The 21,453-nt window shown below is 47.5% G+C and overlaps 1 protein-coding gene across 1 annotated transcript in view; it reads left to right on the top strand.

Moving 5' to 3' along the window:
• The window catches only part of MASP1 (MBL associated serine protease 1), a 53,599-nt gene extending 35,481 nt beyond the window's left edge, over positions 1-18,118 (top strand). The window contains exons 9-15 of the mRNA XM_047100260.1: positions 496-570; positions 10,870-11,007; positions 12,419-12,532; positions 13,417-13,602; positions 15,371-15,438; positions 17,401-17,500; positions 17,928-18,118. Of these exons, the coding sequence (XP_046956216.1) occupies positions 496-570; positions 10,870-11,007; positions 12,419-12,532; positions 13,417-13,602; positions 15,371-15,438; positions 17,401-17,500; positions 17,928-18,118 (872 nt within the window). The remainder of the gene's footprint in view (positions 1-495; positions 571-10,869; positions 11,008-12,418; positions 12,533-13,416; positions 13,603-15,370; positions 15,439-17,400; positions 17,501-17,927) is intronic.
• Positions 18,119-21,453: the final 3,335 nt, after the last annotated feature.

Below are 21,453 nucleotides of genomic sequence, written 5' to 3'. Positions count from 1 at the left end.
CCCTCACTTTTCAAAAGGGGAATTCATAGAGCTAATGTGAGACTCAGATGAGATGGCGGACATGAGTGTGGACACGAGTTTATTAAGTGGGGAAAGGAGGGCAGACAAGTGCGCCACAGGGAACTGCAGGAGCAAAGGGCTGGTGACTGAGAAGGAGGAAGTGCCTTCCAGGGGCTGGGCTGGATCAAAGGAAGGGGGCAGCCCCAGAGAGACAGGAGTCAGATTGTACAGAGCTTTGGACACCATGCTGAAGAGTGTGCTGTTTGTTTGTGAGGGCAATGGGGAGCTCTTGGTGATTGTGAGCAGAGGGAAGGCATAGATTCTAATTTTAGAAAGGTCCTTCAGGGTGCAGAGAGGACTGGCCTAAAGAGAATGGCATCAGAGAGACCCCTTGCAATGGCCTACTATAAAAGAATCAAGAACCCAGATCTATTTTCCATGTGCTACAAATCAACCATTCTCTCCCTTTTCTCCCATCTATTTTCCCTCTCCCAGGTATATATACCTGTTCTGCCCAAGGAGTCTGGATGAATGAAGTACTGGGGAGAAGCCAGCCCACATGTCTGCCAGGTACCTGACCCTCAAGTCCTCTGCCTCCAGGTCTCCCATCCAAGGCGCTCTGGCTATTGATGGAGAGTGGATGGGGAACATGATGCTTTGGTCCTTTGTTAAGGGCTACCTCAGAGAGCCCAAGATCAGGTCTCGGCAAACCATCCAGCCTCTACATTCAGCCTCTGTTATCACGCCAAGAGCCTTCCTATCTCTTCTCTCTGTGCAGTTCTGCTCCATTCCCACCAGGCTTTCCCTCCAACAGTTTGTGTGTGCACCTCCTGTGCACCAGGGAAATCAAGAAAGTGGGCACTCTGTCCTCAAGTACTCACTGTGTTGTAGAGATGAGCAACATAGGACGAATAACAGACAACTATAGGACAGAATAAGAAGTTCCTCCAAAGAGCAATGTATTCAAGTCTTACTGACCACTGCAGCCCCATGGCTCACCTACTCACCCCACTCTAAGATGAAAAAAGAACTTTGTGGTAACAGAAAGTGTCACTGTGCATAGAGATTTGGGAGACATTTTGTGGATATTTGTGTTAGCATTAAAAGTATAGGTGATTTGCATTGCAATCATAGTGCACACATATATTCAAATCAACTTTCTAGAAAACTGTGGCCTGAAACACACTCTGTAGGGTGAAACAAATAATCCACACCAAAAAGAAAATTAATAGTCATGGCACAGAAATATACACTCTTAATAAAAGCAAAAATAGCAGAATTGACTTAATTAATCAAGCAGAATTCATTAAAAGATACAACCATTCAGGACAGCACTGAGGAGTGATGCTGACCCCACCTACATATTTGCTGGAACAGCAGGAGCTTTGCAGTATAGTTAAATGTTGTGTGGCATTTGTATTTTACTGAATTAGAGTGTGGGGTAAACTGAGACAGTGTATTATCTGAACGGTACCTTTTAGTAACCCTCAATATCCACTCAGTAGGCTTCTATATGTTAGATATAGATGTTAAAATAGAAAGACTATAGGGTTGTCTACCATTATCTGTAAGAACCAAAGAAAATGTTAGCATTCTATGTTGGCCATCACAGTTGCTATGAGATCCTACAGAAGGAGGAATTCACTGCGTGTGGTAGTCTGGGAGTGGAGGAGTCAGGACTGGTTAGGAAGACTTCACTTGGGAGGGTTTTATACTTAAGAAAGAAGTTGGAGGAGGTGAAGCGGAGGAAAGGTCAACCCACTCATACTCTGGTGATCCCCATCATCTCATTCAGGCTTAGCCAGGAGCACACCCAAGGGCACAGAGCACACCCAATGTGAACCCTCAGAGAAGATGGGGAATGGTGGAGCTGTGGAAAACTGGAAAGCCAAATCCCCATTTTGCTAAAATACTATGTGGGCCAAAGGTAAAAGCATTGCAGGGGGACTCCATCCTGGGCAGCCATATTGCAACCTCTGGAAGGGGAAGAGGCATTGAGCTGGGAGTCAGGGGCTTGGGTCCTAGTCCTGGTGCTGTCACTTTCTTATTGTGATCTTTGGTAAGTAATCTCTGGGGCTAAGATTCCATACCTCAGAAGTGAGGGAGTAGGACCAAGTGATCCATAACATTCTATAACCTTCAATGGTTATCATCCTCTATATTTACACAAAGCATCTTGGATACAGTGAGTCATGAAATTCTTTTAACACCTGGTATTGGGAAGAACTGTGGTTCACCATTGGACCATGCCAGAGATTTCTAAATCCTTTCCTCCTAAAACACCAAAATTGAACCCAAAAGCAAGCCAGAAAGGAGAAAGCCATTTTATTTAGCATCATAACATCCACCTTTCCAAAGAATCTTATTAAGCAAATACTCTCTGCCCTTCATTTTACGTGTGAGAAAACTGAGGATCGGTGAGGAGCACTGATTTATCCAAAGCTATCCACAAAGTTAGGGGCAGAGCTGGAAGATGAAGCCAAGAATTTTGCTGTCAACACAAGCAATGTTGAGCCATTCTTGACTCTATGTTTCATGGCATCCTCATGGACCCAGAATTCTAGAATATTATATTTTTGTTTTAAGGGCCCTCCCTCAGTACCTCCAGTGCTCTAGAGTCTGAATTTGGCTTCAGTGCAGCTGAAGCTCTAGTTTTTCAAGAAGATTCCTTTGTTCCAGGAAAGATTGGATGGAAAAGGGTAGCAGCCAAAAAGAAGGTCCCATTTCAATGAGCTCGCTCAAGGCCTGTTGCATCATTCAACCTCTTGAAAGGACAAAAGCACATCAAGATGAAAAGCAGACATTAGTGCAGAAAATAAAACAAGAGTTAGAAGAAACAGGCTCTACTTCTGGCTCTGTCACTAATGACTTTGAGTATGTCACTTGCCTTCTCTGAACCTCGATTTCTCCATCTGTCAATTAGTGGTGCTCCAAGCTTCCCCAGCTCTGACACTGAAGAAAGGCACCATTCAGAGCTGGCTTTGTTGTAAGCATGAACTCAACCACAGGCATGTCCCTTACCAGATGAGGCCCTTTCAGCACTAAGTGAGTTGTTGTGCAGGGCCAGTCACAGATTGCCTTGAGATGTCACCTTGTAGGCTGCTGCTTGTAATTGGGAGTCTGGCCTTCAACTCTGAAAGACCAGGCCACAGAGAATTAGCAAAGGCCAGCTCACATCTGGCCTGATGTGAAGGACAGAGTGCCTAAGGATCATGTCAGAAGCTTTTGGCATCAGGAAGAAGAGCATCTGAAAAACATTAGGTCGCTGAAAGCCTGACCTCCCAAAGTTGCCAAGAAAACACAAATATTCCTTGGTCTTTAAAGAATTGTTGAAAGTATCCAGAACCAAAGAATGTAGCCTGGCCATTTGCAACCAGGAGGAAGCCCACACTTACACCAGGCTCACCTCCCAAGCCTAAGAGCCCTGCTGGGAAGGCCCATGTGAGCTTGTTCTTGGCCAGCAGGGGACTGGTACTGAAGACCCTCTCTGCTCATGGGCCAAAGACATTTGGCTGCAGGAGGCTGGTGGTGCATGTGCATGCTCGGGGTACAACTCAGTGGAACGAAGTTTGATCAGACCTTTCTTCTTCCCCTGAAGGTACTACATGGTTCCTGGGTGCAATGATGGGTGGCTCAGAGCAGAGCCCATGCATCATTGCTTGTAGATTATGCCACTTTCCCCTAACCTTGGATGCCCTGGGCATGCATTCATAGCATGAGTCCTTTAGGCCAAAGAAGAAAAAGTTACAGAGCCCATGACCATGATCTGTATATGTAATGAGGTACTGTGGGATATGGGACAAGACATTGATCTTAGAATCTAGTTAATTCTCCTACTAACTTAATAGTCATGTGTCTTGGGCTAATTGCTTAACCTCTGGAGAGTTTTACTCCCATAAAATGGGGATGGCCATGGAAAATGAAATAAAAATTGAGGGAATTTGGAATTTGAAGGATCCATGGAGATCATATTGGCCAACTGCTTCATTTAGCAGATCAAAAATTAAGAGACAAATTTACTTAGAGTCACGCAGGACATAGGAGAGAGAAGCTGGGTCAAGTCCCCAGGTATCTTGACTCCCAGCCCAGTGTTTGCTGTGACCCGCCGGACAGTCTTTTAGTTTCCTTCCATCGCTCAAAGCCCATGACCTATGGTTTTCAGAACTTTTCTAAGTACCCACAGCATGGGCCTCTTCTGGAATATGAGCTGGTCAAAGCCGAAAGTGATGTTGGCTGGAAACGATTCAGGATGGTGAAGCCCCCACACATGAAATGGTCTGGTCTGTCGATGGCACTGGCTACAGAAGGGCCAGACCATACACAGGCCAGACCAGAAAGACCTAAGTCGAAGATGACACCTGTGCAGAACTCTCCCAGGCTACTGTGGCCCTGTGATGTAGAGTAGGGTTCCATGTGGCATAATCTACAGTGAATGATGTGAATTTCTTTCAGCAGCTCTTTCCATATGTCTGACCTGACCAGTCTCTGTCTCTTGTCCCCATTCCCTCCTTCTCCTTACAGTGTGTGGTCAGCCCTCCCGCTCTCTGCCAAACCTGGTCAAGAGAATCATTGGGGGTCGGAATGCCGAGCCCGGCCTCTTTCCGTGGCAGGCCCTGATAGTGGTGGAGGACACCTCAAGGGTGCCAAATGACAAGTGGTTTGGGAGTGGGGCTCTGCTCTCCGAGTCCTGGATCCTCACAGCAGCCCACGTGCTGCGCTCCCAGCGAAGAGACAACACAGTGACACCGGTCTCCAAGGAGCATGTCACCGTCTACCTGGGCCTGCACGATGTGCGGGACAAATCAGGCGCTGTCAACAGCTCAGCTGCACAAGTGGTGCTCCACCCAGACTTCAACATCCAGAACTACAACCATGACATAGCTCTGGTGCAGCTTCAGGAACCTGTGCCCCTGGGACCCCACGTCATGCCCATCTGCCTACCAAGTCCTGAGCCCGAAGGCCCGGAGCCCCACATGCTGGGCCTGGTAGCTGGGTGGGGCATCTCCAATCCTAACGTGACAGTGGATGAAATCATCAGCAGTGGCACACGGACCTTGTCCGATGTCCTGCAGTACGTCAAGTTACCTGTGGTGCCACACGCTGAGTGCAAAACCAGCTATGAGTCTCGATCGGGTAACTACAGTGTCACGGAGAACATGTTCTGTGCCGGCTATTATGAGGGTGGCAAGGACACGTGCCTTGGAGACAGCGGTGGAGCCTTTGTCATTCTGGATGACTTGACCCAGCGCTGGGTGGCCCAAGGCCTGGTGTCATGGGGGGGCCCTGAAGAATGCGGCAGCAAGCAGGTCTATGGGGTCTACACAAAGGTCTCCAACTACGTGGACTGGTTGTGGGAGCAGATGGGCTCCCCACAAGGCCTGGGGGCGCTCCAGGTGGAACGGTGAGCTGACTGACTTCCTCAGGGCCTGCCTGCCCCGCCCCAGCCCGAGTGAGTCTGCACACGCACTTCCGACGGCACACTCCACGTTACTCACCAGACCAGATGGAATGGAACACGCTGTTCTCATCCTCCCAAGACAGCCCAGGGGCCCTGAGAGCCAGCAGTGTGGTATAGGAAAAGGCTGTATAAGAGACCTGGGTGCATGGCCCTGAGCAAGCCCCTGCCCCTCTGTAGGCCTCACTCTCCCCGGCAGCACAGTGAGGGAGACTAGACCTCTGGCCAATCCCAACACTCCTCTTTGGGAGCGCTTGACCCCAGTGGCCTTATGCACTCCTAGTCACTTACCAAACCCACTCCTCGCACTGTTGGTGTGCCCGAGCTGGGACCTGATTGTTAGAAAATCTTTCCTTATGTTGAGCTGAATGCTGAGTCCATATGTTTTCCCTGATCAGCCCTGGCACAGACAAGTCTAGTCTCTTCTAGGGTTTTAGAAGACACGGATCAGACCCCCGAGGCCCTGTCTCCTAGGGTGATACCTTGGTGTACTTTTGTTCCTTAGGTTTCTCTCCCAAAAGCTTCTTGTAGTCCAAGCCATATGCCTGTGTTCTCTATTAAAGGAATTTCAAAGGACAATGAGAAAGCTGGGAAGGTGTTGTGGTGACCAGGAGGAGGAGAATATCAGTGGGAGGCCCCCCATCCCTGATAAATTCCTATTGTCAATTCTGAACACATCATTTAGACCCATATGTTACTCTCCAATATCAGCTGACAACATGGGCGTCCACACCTGCCGCTCCAGACAAGCATGAAGCAAACTTCCAGCTTTGAAGTGTATCATCTGAAAGGGCGACCTGAGCCCCAGCCCTAGGCGTGGAGACCCAGCTGGATTGTTTAGAAAAAGAGAAGGCCCACACTGTGTCCCGTTGGGCTTCTGGGCAAGAAAATGGAAGAAGGGTGGGCTCAGGACATTAGGAGTAACCCGATCTCACCAGACTGCCCAGCGTGCCTACAGTCTGAGCTCTTCAGAGAACCCACCTGGCATGGATGTTCAGAGAGATCCACCCCTCCGGTTTCCAGGAGCCCGAGTCATGGGAAGCAGAGACTTGCCCATGAAGACTTCTCTTGCAGGGAAGAAAGAGAGACAGCCAAGAGTGTTGGGTTCCAGTCCCCTAACTGGCTGTATAACTTCTCACAAATCACTTTCCCTTTCTGGGCCTCAGTTTCCTCATCTAGAAAAGGAAGACATCAGATCCCTCTCAGCGTTCTTCTAGTGCTAGCATTCAGTCTTCTGACTGCCAGAGCCTTTCCCTGGCTCTCACAGGGCTGACTGTGTTCCTCCTCCCCAGAGCTTGCTTTTCTGGGGATTCTCCATCAGAGAAAGGCAGCCAGAGAAGTCTCTTGAGAAGAATTCCAAGAGAACATTGGGAAGTGTCCGCTTGTCCAATCAGTTCATGAAACACACTCCTATGTCTATGAACAGTGCACATAGAGAATGCTGTATTTTGTGTATTTCATACCACAAGCTTCACTACTCTGCAAGGTGCCTCTGTGCTCTGTTTCTCCTGTCAGGGGTCTAAAGTGGAAATAAACCCTCTGTGGATAACAAACAGCCTTCATTCTGAGGTTTGGTTATTGTTGATGTTTGTGTATTTTGACCTTTTGAAGGAGACTGGCCCCTCATTAAGCTACTCTCTCTCCCATTACAGAAAAGGTACAACTTTTGTCATTTGGACATCATCCAAGAAAGGGTAAAATGAAGAATGGAGTCAGTTATGGACATGTGTCCCCCCCAGGCTGTGTGTGCCTTCACTGAAGCACCTGTCATTTAAGTCCTTGACTTCAAAGAGGCCAAACTAGCATGCAAGACAGGGTCACGTGCATCCTTGTCTCACACAGGTGAAAGCAGGGAAGTGTCGTAAGAAGAGTAGAGATCACAGCACTGTGGGCACTTGAAGGTGGGAGAGTCACAGGGCTGAAGAGGATTTGGGGAGCTTTAGAAACAGGCTGCAGAGAACACACCAGGAGACAGGAGAGAAGGGCCAGTGTGGATGAAGATCAAGCAGGGAAACATGCCTGAGTGGAGAGGTGCATCAGGGAATCAGGGAAGGTGGAAGGAGTCTTAAAGGCCATACAATGTTTGCACTATGTCCTGTAACCAGTAACTCTCTAATTGGGAGTATATTAGAATCACCTGGAGTGCTCCTTAGAAATGCAGATTCCTGGGTCTCACCGGCAGAGGATTCTGAGGGTGGGCAGCACAGTGTGGGAAGTGGGGGGAGGGGGAAGGTCCTGGAGAAAAAGGTGCAAACCCACCAGACCTATGGCTAAGCCAGTGCAGATGTGGGAGCTGGGGGAGTTTAAAACATCCAAATGATGTATTCAGCAGGGCTCAGTGTATAGGCCTGGTGTGAAATAGTGCAGGCACGGAGCTGGTGGGGAGGGGGGGCACAGCTAACCTGCTCATGAGGGCTCTCCATGGATGTGCTCATGGTTTGCCTTTGTTTGGGGTTTGTATCATAATGAAAATATCATGGTTTTTACACTATTGAGAACTAAAAGAATCCTAAATTATGCTTGGCATTGTATATGTAGCTGGTCTCGAGCACTATCCTGTCTTGCGTTCTAATGTGTTTCAGATTTTTACTATCCTCTAAATATTAGGACTTTATGTTGTGACATATCGAGACACTGAGGTATCATGAGGTTACACAGAAACCACCTTGTGACATGGCAGGGAGGAGTCACATTACTCTCTACTTCCCCTGGTGATTTTTTTTTTTACCAGCTTTAGGATGTAATCTATGCAGACCTTAACAGACATCTGGAATATCAGAGGGGAGAAGGTCACGAGCAATCCAGCTGGAGATGTAAGGAATGAATAAGCAAGAAGGGAATCACTGAGAAGTGAAGCCAGGTCAGAGATACTGATTTGGAATCCATCAGGGTACAGTATAGACAGTAGGATGGCACAGGAGACTGCTATTATCTACTGGAAGTGTCCAGAAGAATGGGCCAGGGACTGATCAAGGGTGCCGCAGCATGGAAGGCATGGAGAGAAGAGAAACTCCAAGAAAGAGACCAAAAAGAGGGGTCAGAAACACAGGAAGAGAAGTGCTTCAGAAGCCAGGGAGGCAGTATCAGGAAGGGTACAGTAGTCAACAGTGCCAATGCCACAGGACAGTCTGAAGCTAACCTCCAGGCAGGACACTCCCCAGGGACAAGGACCCAGCCTCTACTGTCCACTCAGAGGCTCTAGGAAGCAGGGCCCCTGCTGTGTCTAAATCTCCAACTCTCCCTCCTCCTCCTCCTCCTTCTCCTCCTCCTCCTCCTCTCTTCTCTCTCTCTCTCTCTCTCTCTCTCTCTCTCTCTCTCTCTCTTTCCTTCCTTCCTCTCTCCCTCCCTCATTTCCCCCCTCTGTCTCCAGACTTTTCCTAGGTTTTATCTCTCTCTCTTGAGGCAGGCAACTATCCTCACATCCACTTTTCTCTATGACTTATAGTAAAAATTATGATTATATGCTTAGTTCTCTGGGTTTGGGTTCCTTGAAACCTACAAATCTTTTACCACAATCCTTGACTCTTCAAATGAAAGTTTAAATTTCCAGCTTTGCTTTCTACTTTGCTCTTTCAAAAGTCAGAGTTGTATCCAGCCTCACCTAAAACAATGGATGCTCAGCTTTAATAATAAGGAGCCAGAGGGCAAGGGGAATTCCTGGACATACAGAACATATGACAGAAAATTTCAAATCCTGTTTTCCTACACATGAAAACATGTCTTTTGAAGTCCCGTGTATGGGTCCAGAGTCATTCTACCTCCATATATTGTTGTGGATCTACTAAATGTCCAAATAGCCACTTTATTTCCAAGTGTATGCACAGTCTGGCACTTTCTTCTTCCAAATCCACCTCCAAAGGAGAGGAGAGGATGTGGAGACTAACTGTCAATTCCTCTTTCCATAAGTTTGGCTATGGAAGGGAGGAGAAGGAGAGACTGTAGAATGAATGAGAAGCCAGGAAAGTGGAAATGCGATTTTACGATGAGAACACGGCCATGTTTTGGAGGTGTGGGCAAAGGAAAGATTCAAGATATCAGAGAGGGATGAGAATCTCCCAAGCCAGGTCCCCAAGAGTGTGGAAGTGAGAAGATCCAGGGTCCAGAATTAGTTCTGAAGAGAAAAAGGTTTATAGACAGGGGAAGTTGGAGACAGAATGTTTGGGAGAGTTTCCACACAGTGGGCTCTGATATTCTGCTGGGAGTGGGGACAGGACATTAGCCTGGGACATTAGCCAAGGGCATGTAGAATGAAGCTACTGGAAGATACTGAAGATGCAGTCAAGGTTAAAGCACATCCATCTGGGATTTCCCCAGCCCTACTCAGCAGCCTGGTGACAGCTACCAAGAAGGCAAATGGCTACCTGTATCCAGGGGCTTAGGGTATGAGTACTCTAGGAAGTCACATAGTAAGAATTAGTGGTGCTGGATATGGTGGGAAAAGCCCTGCAGTCAGGAGACCTAGATTAGAATTTTGCCCCTAACTCATAGAGTAGCTCTTTGCAAGTTAATTCCCTCCTTAAAACCTCAGTTTCCTTAGGTGTATGATGAGAGGATAGACTAGATGGTCTCCAAGGCTGTTCAGCTGTAAGGTGCTGTGTGTCTGTGTCTGTGAATCCAAGTCAGTGGAAACAATATGGATCAGGGAGACCCTTGGAGGGGTTTCAACCCCCCAAGGGCCTGAGGAAGGGCTTCTCTGAGAAGAGATCCCCCTGGATAGAGCATGAAAATTCTTTATTAGGACTCTTTCATTCATGTAAAAGAAACCCAATACAAATAGCTTAGGGAAGAGAGAGAGGGCAGGGGAGGGAGGGAGAGAGAGTTTGTGTTATAGGCTCACATAGCTAAAAAGTCCAAATCACAAGACTTCAGGTATGGTTAGATCAAGGAACCCAAAAATCAGGATACAATCTTTCTCTTGCTTCATCCTTCATCATCTAGACCCACTTTTTTCCATTAGTAGCATCATTCTCTGAAGACTCTCAATGAAGTGATCATTGATAGATCTTGGATTATAACCAGCAGCTTAGCAACCCCAATAGAGAAAGGCCTTCTCTTTTTCTAATACGTTTAGCAAAATTCCCAAGGCCAGCTTTCATTGGGCTAGCCAGGGTTACATTCCCATTTCTGAGCAATTGTTGTCCCCAGAGGATGAGAGGATTTAATTCATTAGGTCTGGGTCACATTCCTATGTCTGGAAACAGATGTAAGATCATTCCAACTCAGGACATAATGGACTAAGAATGAGGGAAGAGTAGACCCCAGAGGAAAACTGGGGTGCTGTTACTTAAAGTGCAGTGAATGCTGGGAAATCAAAAATAATAGATGTTCCTAAAAGACGATGATGAGCTCATACCTCTAGCAAAGAGCAAGATGAAGCCCAGAGTGTGATCTGTCCCTCCCTCCTTTGGCTGCAGTGTGTGGGCTCCCCAAGTTCTCCCGGAAGCTGATGGCCAGGATCTTCAATGGACGCCCAGCCCAGAAGGGCACCACCCCCTGGATTGCCATGCTGTCACACTGGAGTGAGCAGCCCTTCTGTGGGGGCTCCCTTCTAGGTAAGGAGAAGTGGAAAGGGTGGGGGACCCAGGATTCGGGGACTGGGTGAAAGTGAAGGGAACCAACCTTCATTCTAGAGACTGATCAAGATTTCTTCATTGAGAATCACTGTCCACACTAGTAGCAGGACCCAGAAGGACAGTGTGGTAGGAAGAGTCCTTAACTGGAGCTAGGAGACATGTGTTCCTGCTCTAGGTTGCTCCTTCAGTCAACAAACACCTATGAAGTCCTGGTCAGTCTCTGGCACTGGGAAGGAATAAGTCAAGGAGTCAGACCCTCAAACATGAATTACAAGGCACTTATGTGCAGCTCAAAAGCATGGTGACTAGGGCTGTGGGACTGGGGAGAACCAGGAAACTCACCCTGGAGAAGTCAGGGAAGGGAGATTTACAAAGGCCCTGAGTGCCATATTTAGGAATTTAGATCTATCCTGAAGGCTGCTGCAGATTTATAAACATATTCTGGAAAGTTCTTGCCGGGGTAACACGGATTGAAGGAAGAGTGAATCCAGTGAAGCCAGGAATTCAGTGAGGTAGCCATTGCAATTGTAGGGAGGGAAGTCATTAGCCTCAGCATGAGGACATGGGACAAGGGAAAGAAATAAGGCAGATTCGAAAGGATTAGGAAATAGGACTGTCAGGATTTTGCAAGGAGTGAACGTGGGTGGGAAAGGGAGTAAGGGTGGGAAAGAAATGGCTGGCGGCTCTTCCCACTGCAGTTTGGTCCAGATGATCAAAGATCCATTCCAGCTCTGACATCATAGGAAAAATGAATAGCAACCTAGAGTCCCTGGCCAGTTCCTGGTCTGATCTCTGAGAGATCAGAAGGCCTGAATGGGTCCACATCTGCCTGGGCAGCTCCCAGGCTGCCAGCCTCGTCTCTCACTGACTCACCTTCCTGACAGTACAGTCAGGTAAGGACATGTCCGTGCTAGATCAGTGCTTTTCAAACTGTAATATGAATAGGAATTACTTGAGGGTCTTGTTAAAATCCCCAGATTTTATTATAGAATTAATAAAGATTGTATTTCAGTAAATCTGAGGCAGAGCCTGAGAGTCTGCATTTCTAAGAAGTTCCCAGTTGAGGCTGATGCCTAAAGGGTAGCCAGTAAGCACAAGGCTTTTTGCGGACCCATCTTGGGCTGTGTGGAGTTCACCAAGCCCATAGGTTTAAGGGAGCCCTAAAATCCCATTGAAGATGTTCAGTCTTGGCCTCTTGGTTAGAATAGATAGATGAAATCACAGATTTAAATCCTCATCTTCAGATTAGGGTCAAATGAGTGTCTGAATTCGGGCTGTGAAACACAATGGAAAGGGGAAAGCCTGAAGTAGTCTGAAGCTCTCAGCTCAAGGCAATAGAAGGCAGGAGGGGGCAGTCTAGGGCAGTACATATGTACAATTCTGTTCTCAGGCTCCAGCTGGATTGTGACCGCGGCTCACTGCCTCCACCAGTTACTCAATCCAGAATACCCAGCCCTACAGGACTCAGACCTGATCAGACCTTCTGACTTCAAAATCATCCTGGGTGAGTGAGGGGCAGGCTGACTCCTGAAGCCAACAGTGGGTCCAGGCATAGACTGTGTCCACTCACTCACTCATCAGGGCAGGACACCTGGGACGAAGAATGAGCTAGAACTGGAGTCCAGAGGCCTCAGTCCTAGCCCAAGGCTATGATTTGCAGGTAGTGAGACCATGAGCCAGTCGTTGAAGTCCAGCCCTCAGTTTTTATAAGTAAAATAAGGATCCCAGTCTAGATATTTTCTAAAGACACTTCAGGCTTCTATGAATCCATGGTTTCAGGTAAGTCACACACAGATGATCCAAGCTGACCCTCTCTTTTATAAAATCTAGACCATCAGCTGATTCAGTTCGGTTCAGCACATACTTACCTACTGACATTATGCCGGGATCTAAGAACACAGTGTAATTAAGAGCCAGTTCCTGCACCCCAAGGAACTTACAGCCTACTATGAATATGAACACAGAGACCTCTAGTATAAGATAGGAAGCAGAGAGTCCTATAGGAGGGGAACAGATGAGGTACCACTGGAATTCACAAGAAAGAGACTTCTAACTGAAGAATCTAACGCAAGAATCAGGGAAGCTTCATGAAGGAGGGAACACCTGACCGAGGCACTGAAGTGTGATTATATAGTTTGGACATGTGGCAATGATCATCAGAATGAGGATTATAAGGCAATGGGATCAGTTCAAGAAGAAAGCCAGAGGTAGGAGCCCATGACTTTGCAGAAGTCAAGTAGGGGATGGCTGGGAAAAGAGCAGTGAGAGGCAGAAAAGGGTTAAGGCTGAAAGCAGGCTGGATGGGACAGGGGGTGACAGGGGACAAGGTGTGATCTTCCCCTCCATGTCTCCATTACCCCCATGCCTCATGGGCCTTCTCTTGCCCAGGTAAGCATTGGAGGCGCCGGTCAGATGAGAATGAACAGCATCTCAGAGTCAAACGCTTCTTCCTCCATCCCCTGTATGACCCCAACACATTTGAGAATGACGTGGCTCTGGTGGAGCTGTTGGAGAGCCCGGTGCTGAACGACTATGTGATGCCCATCTGTCTGCCCGAGGGGCCCCCACAGGAAGGTACTCTGCCGCACCCCTGCTCCCGCCTCTGCAGAGCAGCAGGTGCCTTCACAGGGACTTCTTCTCCAGCCCTGGGGAGGTTCTGGTGCCAGCCGAGCCTGCTGACCATGTCTGCGTGATCCCTCCGCTGCCTCCCCTAAAACAGCTAAGTCAGAACTGGCTCCATGGCAGGACACAGTAAATAGGCAGGCTTGACCAGTACTGTAAATACTATGTCAGTCAGGATGCAGATGAGAAAACAGAAACCAGACTAGTTATCACAAGAGAGAGAATTTAATACAGAGCACTGGAGGACTAGGGCAGTAAGGGGGATACTAATGCTAATGTAACACAGGTAGTACCCACGGGAAGAACCCATCCCTCCTGGGGCTGGGGGAACAAAGGGGGGAGGGGGCAGTCACAGGACGTAGAAACTTGGAAAGGGGACTCAGAAGCCCGAGGAGAAAGCCCTGTGCTGAGGTGCTGGGGAAATAGCCAGGGCCAGCCCCCAGGGCTAGGGCAATGCCAACAGTAACAGCAAGGCTTCCTGGAAACGCCCCCTATTTCTGGGACCCCTCCTCCTCAACAAAGCACAACTCCCATTTTAGAGCCTTGTCTGCAGCATCACAAAGCAGAGTAAAGAGGAAGCTTGGGCCCGAGAGAGACGATGGTTTCATCACCACACAGATTCAAAACCCCACCCTGCCATTTCCCAGTTGGGTGACCTTGAGACAGTGTTAGACCCTCAAGGCCCTTACCTCTACACAGAGGATAATACCCCATAGGGCGGCTGTGATATTTAAGTTCAATAATACACTCAAACACACTGGCTTTCTTTTCATCTTGGTCTAAACCCAGTAGTGCCGCATCGTAGTTAACCTTCTTCGGTTTGATCAAGTTATAAAACATGGCTGAATAGAGCTGAGCCAACAGGAAAGGCACAGCGATGACTCTGCTTTATCAGATGTCATGTGCCTACCACGTACCAGTTGCTTTGCTTTCGTTAATTTATTTATTACTTCTAAAAGCCTGGTGAAGTGGTATTGTAGTCCCATTTTCCAGATGAGAAAATGAGTCCTCACAAGGTGAAGTGACTTTACCCAAGATACGGTTTGTAAGAGGCGTAGCTGGGACCAGAAGCCAGGTTTTCCCTCTTGACACCCAATGCTGTTTCCAGTGTCCAGACTCTTTTTCAAATGAAGAAATGATTGCTCTATCAGAGCTCAACCCATTTCCACACTGTCCCAATATTTGCCAACTTCATAGACTTCTAGAATATCAGGGCTAGGAGAGGTGTTAGAGAATACCAAGTCCAGCCAATTCATTTTGTTTTATGGACAGGGAAGCCAAGCCTCAGCAAGGGAGGGAGGTGAGGGGGCTCCCCGAAGGCAGCAGAGCACATTGTGGACTAGGCTGAACTTTTTAATTTCTCACCATTATTGATTGAACACCTACTATGCACCAGCACTGCTGGAGGCATGGGGATATAGCAGGGAAGAGAGAGAAAGCTGAGTCTACTAACTTAATGGAGCCTAAGTTCCATGCTAGTTGGGAGCGGGAGAAACTGGACAACAAATTAGCCAGCTAATGAGTCCTAGAAACAAATGTCCAAACCTCTATTGCAGGTAAGCTCCAACCCAGCAGTTCTCCTCTCCACCATGCTGCCGTTCTCCAAGGGGACAAATTCAGCCCTTCCTTCCCATGCAGGGAATGATGGGACAGCAAGACTCAACCCTCTGAGAACCCCACAGACAGCCTCTCTTCTCTCACTGTGTCTTCCTTCCTCCAGGCGCCATGGTCATCGTCAGTGGCTGGGGGAAACAGTTCTTGCAAAGGTTCCCAGAGACACTGATGGAGGTGAGGTTCAATTTATGTCCCATAGAGAATGATGCCTCTGCCCTGCATTGACCCTTTCTGCTCCATGTTCCCCCCAGGGATTTAGAGTTTTGGGTGAGAGAGACAAAAGAGGCCCAGACCCACCTCCAAAATTCACTGGGACTTTGAACCCCCACAAGTTTGGTCTGTTTGTTCTACATGGGGCACTAGTCTCTAAACATTGTTCAGTATTTCTGTAACATATTAAAGTCTCGGCTTATGGAAATTCTTCCAGAAAACAGCAGGCTCGGACACCCCAAAAGGTGACCCATCAGTATACCATAAAGATTCACATACCAGAGAATGGGCTAAAGAATGGGCTCTTGAGAGCTGCAGTTCTTGTAGTAATAAACTTGACAGTTGCATTTAGGAGTTCACATTTATATCATTTCATAAAAGAACACTGAACCAGAAGTAAGGAGTCATAGCTCCAAGTACTGGTTCCTACTAACTTGCTGGGTGATCTTAAACAAGTCATTTGCCTCTCTAGACCATTGTATAGTATCTCGAGCTGCAAAGTTAGGGGCAACGCTAGACACCCCCCCCCCCAAGATCTGCCTGACTCTGACATGACTGGGGTTAGTGACTGCCACAGCTAATTTTTGACCTTTCAACATATGTTATTTTAACACACATCGGAATTTCAGATTTGCAACAGCCATTCATCCTTTCCTTCATTAACTTCCAGGTACTTATTTGGTGCCTCCCATGTACCGGACATTGTACTAGTTACTAGGTATGCAGGGGGGTAAAAGGACAGATCCTGTCCCTGGATCTTATAGGGACTGGATCTGCCCTTTTAGTCAAGTGAGGGGGACAGAAAGTAGTTACCAACATGATAAACGTGATGAGGAAGAAGTGCAGGAGGCTCCAGAATGTATAACAGGAAATCCAACCTCGTCTTAAGGGTACAGAAGGGCTCTCCAGAGAAAATAACACTTTAATACCTGAACAATGAATAGAGGTCAGTCAGGCACTTGATGGTCTGCTGAAGATATGTGCTTGTGACCACTCTGTGCTTGTGACCACTCTGCCCTAAGTTTCTCTCCCCAGTGATCTGGGAAGGGCATGGCCCAAGAGGGACCGAAATGACAAATGTCAACAAGAACTATACTTTGGGGTCCCATGACCCATTCAGTTCTTGGTGTGGGTAAATGAGACTCATATGTTTCTTCATTTTATTCCAGACATCTGCTCCAACATTTACCCCCAAGCTGAATCCAGGGCAATAATAATCACAATACCTTACTTTTACGTATCAATTTATTGCTTCAGTTAAAAAGACTATTCCCTGAGTATTGACTCTGTCCCAAGCTATGTAAGTAGAAGTGGACAAAATACAAACCCAGTGTCCAGAAGCTCATACTACTGTGATGCCTGCTGTAAGGCAAGCAGTGGTAACCCCTATGGACTTAACATTTATCCGGTGTTTGTAATTTACAAAGTATCTGCTTATTCATCTCCTCTTTGGACCATTCCATGTGATTCGTATGGCAAGTAGTGTGACTTCCACTTCTCAGATGAGGAAGCGATCTCAGAGGTCTGAAAAGCAGTAAGCAAACTATATGCCGCAGGTCCCACAGCCAGCAATTGTAGGGATGGGGGCGGGGGGAGAAGATTGACCACGTTTTGTATACATTCCCATATTTGAAATAATGAATGTGCTAGGCAAGTATTATTACAGATGAGAAAAATGAGGCCCAGGGAGGGCAAAAGACTTGCTCAAGGTCGCACAGCAAGTTCATGACTAAGACTGTAGCAGAACATGATCTCCCCATTCTTCAGTGTTCCTTCACCTGCACAATAGGATAGTCTCTGAGACCAGGTCTAAGGTTCGACCTAAGCTCATCCAGGAAGGAGATGGGGAGGAGCCAGCTCTAGGGGTATCAGAACAGCAAGAACTCCTCAGCCAAGGGTAGAGCCAACAATGGCCTTATGTTGCAGATTGAAATCCCAATTGTTGACCACCGCACATGCCAAGAGGCCTATGCCCCTCTGAAGAAGAAAGTGACCAGGGACATGATCTGTGCTGGGGAGAAGGAAGGTAAGTCAAGAGGATGGCATACAACAGGGCACCACCAGCAATGGAAGGACTGGAGATCGTCCAGTCTAAGGCTGAACAGAGGAGGACTCAGAGAGGAATGGGGGAGGTCACGAGAGGAAGGATTCCACTGGAGAATTACACTGCGTCAGAGAAACGAGTGCTAAGAAATTCCCATCATTCCCATCTCCAAGCCCAAGGATTCCCCTATGAAAGGAGAGTCCCGAACCTGCCTGCAATAACTGAAATCACTGAGCTCTCGGGAGGCCGGACAGAACTGCGGAGTCCAGGTTTGGGTCACATGGTCTGTTGCGCCCCCTCGTGTTCAATTCTCTGAACTGCAAGTCAGATGTAGGGAAAAGGAGGCTCCTTTGGATTTATTTGGGGCTAGGAAGGGGAAAGCTTTAACATGCATCTCCTTTTCATTTAGGGGGAAAGGACGCTTGCTCAGGTGACTCCGGAGGCCCCATGGTGACCCTGGATAAAGCGACAGGCCAGTGGTACCTGGTGGGCACGGTGTCCTGGGGCGACGACTGTGGAAAGAAGGACCGCTATGGAGTGTATTCCTACATCTACTACAACACAGACTGGATCCAGAGGGTCACCAGGATAAGGAATTGAATTCTGTTCCTCACCCCCAACCGCCTGCCCCGGGTCACTCAGCAGCACAGGAGAATTATCTGATGCAAGATGGCCACCCCTCACCTTTCACCCATTTCGTTCAGCCCACCTATTACTGGCCAATAAAGAGGTATCTCAGCCCCCTCTCCACACTCTGTAAAGGAGTAGAGTAGCTGAGTGATCAGAACACAAGGCTGAACCCAGGCACTATCACTTACTGACATTGCATCATTGGGCAGGTGGCTTTACCTCTGAATGGCAGTTTCTTTGTCCATATTATAAAAATGGCATACCTTACCTACCTCAGAAGAGTCTGATGAAGATAAAATTAATATATACATAGCACTTAGCACAGTGCAGACATAAGTCCTCAATAAACATGACTTAGCAAAAGTCATTGTGTTTACCAGGCAAATGAAGTTCTCCCACAAATCCCGTTGGGTCTTAGGGCTGCTCAGTGTGTACCCTTCCCCTCAACCTTGACCATCTCCTTCATCTGCCTGCAAATGTTCCATGATTCTTTGCTACCATGCACTTTTCTCAGTCCCAATCCATGTTCCCCATTAAAAAAAGAAAAAGTGACAAGTTTCTTAGTCCAATGGCATGTCCCATAGCAGTGCACTTGTGAATGTGAGCTGGACACGAAACTGAGAGAGTGCCCGAGAGAAGCAGGACAGGAGGAGGGGGGCAGACCAGGGGCAGTGGACTGGGAAGTCAGATGCCAGGTTTTACAAATAGCTCTTCCCCCCAGCTCCTATGTGGCTCTATGCCAGTCCCTTCCCCTCATCTGAAAGGACCCTCCCAGCTCTGACAGTCTAGGATCCAACGAAGACATGTTGGATCTAATGAGATGTTTCTCTAATGTTTCTCTAATGAGATGAGTTGAAGCTGAAGTAACCAAAAGGCAAAAATTACTTTAAGGTTCAACAGAGCTTTGATGCAGACCCAATACTGCATCCACTGCTCTCCCCATCCCCACCCCGTCTACCATGCCCTGGTTTCCAAGAATGTCGCCTAGCAAAGTGCTAGCCAAGGGAACTTTCCACATTCCAAAGCAGAGCATCTGCTCCTACCCTTCCTGGGAACCTGAGCTGCACAAGGTCAGCCCTGGTAGGCTAGACTCAGACCCCTGAACTCTTCCTTCTTATGTCCCCAGCTAACCCCAAGCATCAGTGCCACTGATTTCACACCCCGTCCCTCACCCTGGATGCCCTGGCAGTGCAAGATCACAAGTGTTTCCCAGGCAGAATGCCTCTCCCCTCCAAGAACCACCTCCTCTCTGGGGAGACCTCATCCCCTCCAGAGCTCTGAGATTTAAGCTCTTCAAGGGTCAGAAGCCCCAGGTTCCTGTCTTCTATTTTATCAAAATTGGTCTTCGTGGGAGATTCTAGTTCTTAACCTGCACTGCGGTTGGTGGACTCAGTCAGAACCTCTTGTTGGAAGATGAAGATACTGAGGGGTGATAACTCACAGAAACTAAGCACTAGGCTGAGTGCTCAGGGACAGCAATTCACAGCCTGCTGCTGGTTCCATGAGCAAGTCATTCTACCTCTCTGGGCCTTGCGGTCCATGCTGTAAAGGGAAGATGGCAATGGGTACCCAACTTCATCAGATATATGTCAGACAAGCTGGAGCTCTATCTCAGACACCAAAGAATTGCAATGCAAAGTTTTGGAGTTGCTGTAAGACATTCCAAAACCCCATACCTTCCTACCTCACAGCACTGCCCAGGTGTCCCCATGTGCTAGGCTGTGCCGACGGGGCTATGGAGAATACCAAGTTGACGGAAGCATGGTTCATGCCTTCCAGGAGCTCCTACAGGTGGAACTGACACCCACAAGTGACTACCATGAACAGAAGGAACCCAGCCAAGTGCTGTGTTTGGGAGCAGCATGGAAGCTAAAGAATAGCCACTCTGATATGGAGGCGTGCGAAAGAAGAGGGGACATCAGGAAGGAATCCTAGAGGAGATGATGTTGGCACTAACCCTTGAGGAGGGTGGGCATTCCCACAGGTAAAACAGAGGGAGGCATTCCAGGTGGAAGGATCACAAGAGTAAATGTCCACTCAGGTTTTCGTCATATTAGACTAGCTTCTCCCACAAAAATGGTGGGTTTACTAGGCCTGGAACAGAGAAAGGACATTATTCTGATTCTGGGATCAGAATCACCATCTGAAATAGCCTTTCTTCTAAAAGTCAGACTACTATAGCGTTTGAAATAGCCTCAGGATTTGTGCATAAATACTGGCTTCTGGCTGGACCCAGTTCATCCTGTTATTTCCCCTTTATCCTTATTCTGAGGAAATGTCTAAATGTGCTCTGGAACTCCAGCTTACCCTTGATCAACAAGCATTTATCAACCCCTGCACTGCTGCTGAGTTTCAAGAAACCCAAACTTCTCACAGAGTTATAGAAGCAGAGCGTTGGAGGGTGCCTGGGTGGCTCAGTCAGTTGAGCGCCAGACTTCAGTTCAGGTCATGATCTCATGGTTTGTGGGTTCAAGCCCCGCGTCAGGCTGTGTGCTGACGGCTCGGAGCCCGGAGCCTGCTTCGGATTCTGTGTCTCTTTCTCTCTCTTGCCCCTCCCCTGCTTGTGCTCGCTCTCTCTCTCTCTCTCAAAAATTAAATAAACATTAAAAAAAATTAAAAAAAAAAAAAGAAGCAGAGGGTGGGAGTGTCTATTAGGACCATCTTATCTAGAGGTGTGAAACTCATTACCTCCAAATGCAACCCATTCCAAATTCAAAATGTGCTGCCTCTTAGGCTCCCTTTTCTATGCAACAAAACTCCACCTCCCTAGAATAGAGTTTGTAGCTGTGATTCCATACCATGAATGTTCTTTGCAATAATGATCATGCCAACTTCATTAGCAACAAATGCTATTGTTTTTGTGAGTAGCTACACATTTGTTCCAATAAACATCTGCGTTGAGTCAAAGAATCCTGTTTGGCTTGTATGTTTTTCATGTACTAATGATTCTGGTAAGTTGTATTTTCATTTATCAACACTTCTCTGAATCTGATTAGTATCACTGTACTATGAAGAGAGATAGTGGGGGAGATCATATTGTCAATACAATAGCAGGTCTTAGGTTTTTCAGGTCAGTTCTGATTAAACACCTTGTCCTATTATTCCTATAAATTATCAAAATATCCCAGGATGCTTATCTTTGAGCATCCAAATTACATTTCTTGATTGTCATCCACTCCCAGAATATAAAAAGAATTTTTTTATCATGTGTTCAATTGTTTGGTTCAGAAAATATGGCACCATGTCTATGAGTGCACTCTTTTGAATTGTAGTGTGTACTTTCCTTTTGCTATGAGTTAATCTTG

Source organism: Lynx rufus, unplaced genomic scaffold (genome assembly GCF_022079265.1).
Source record: "Lynx rufus isolate CCGP_SWC_20201006 ecotype Redwood Valley unplaced genomic scaffold, mLynRuf1.p SCAF_5, whole genome shotgun sequence".
NCBI lineage: Eukaryota > Metazoa > Chordata > Mammalia > Carnivora > Felidae > Lynx > Lynx rufus.
The sequence above is the reverse complement of the archived record's forward strand: the minus strand, read 5'-3'. Positions and strand labels throughout refer to the sequence as shown.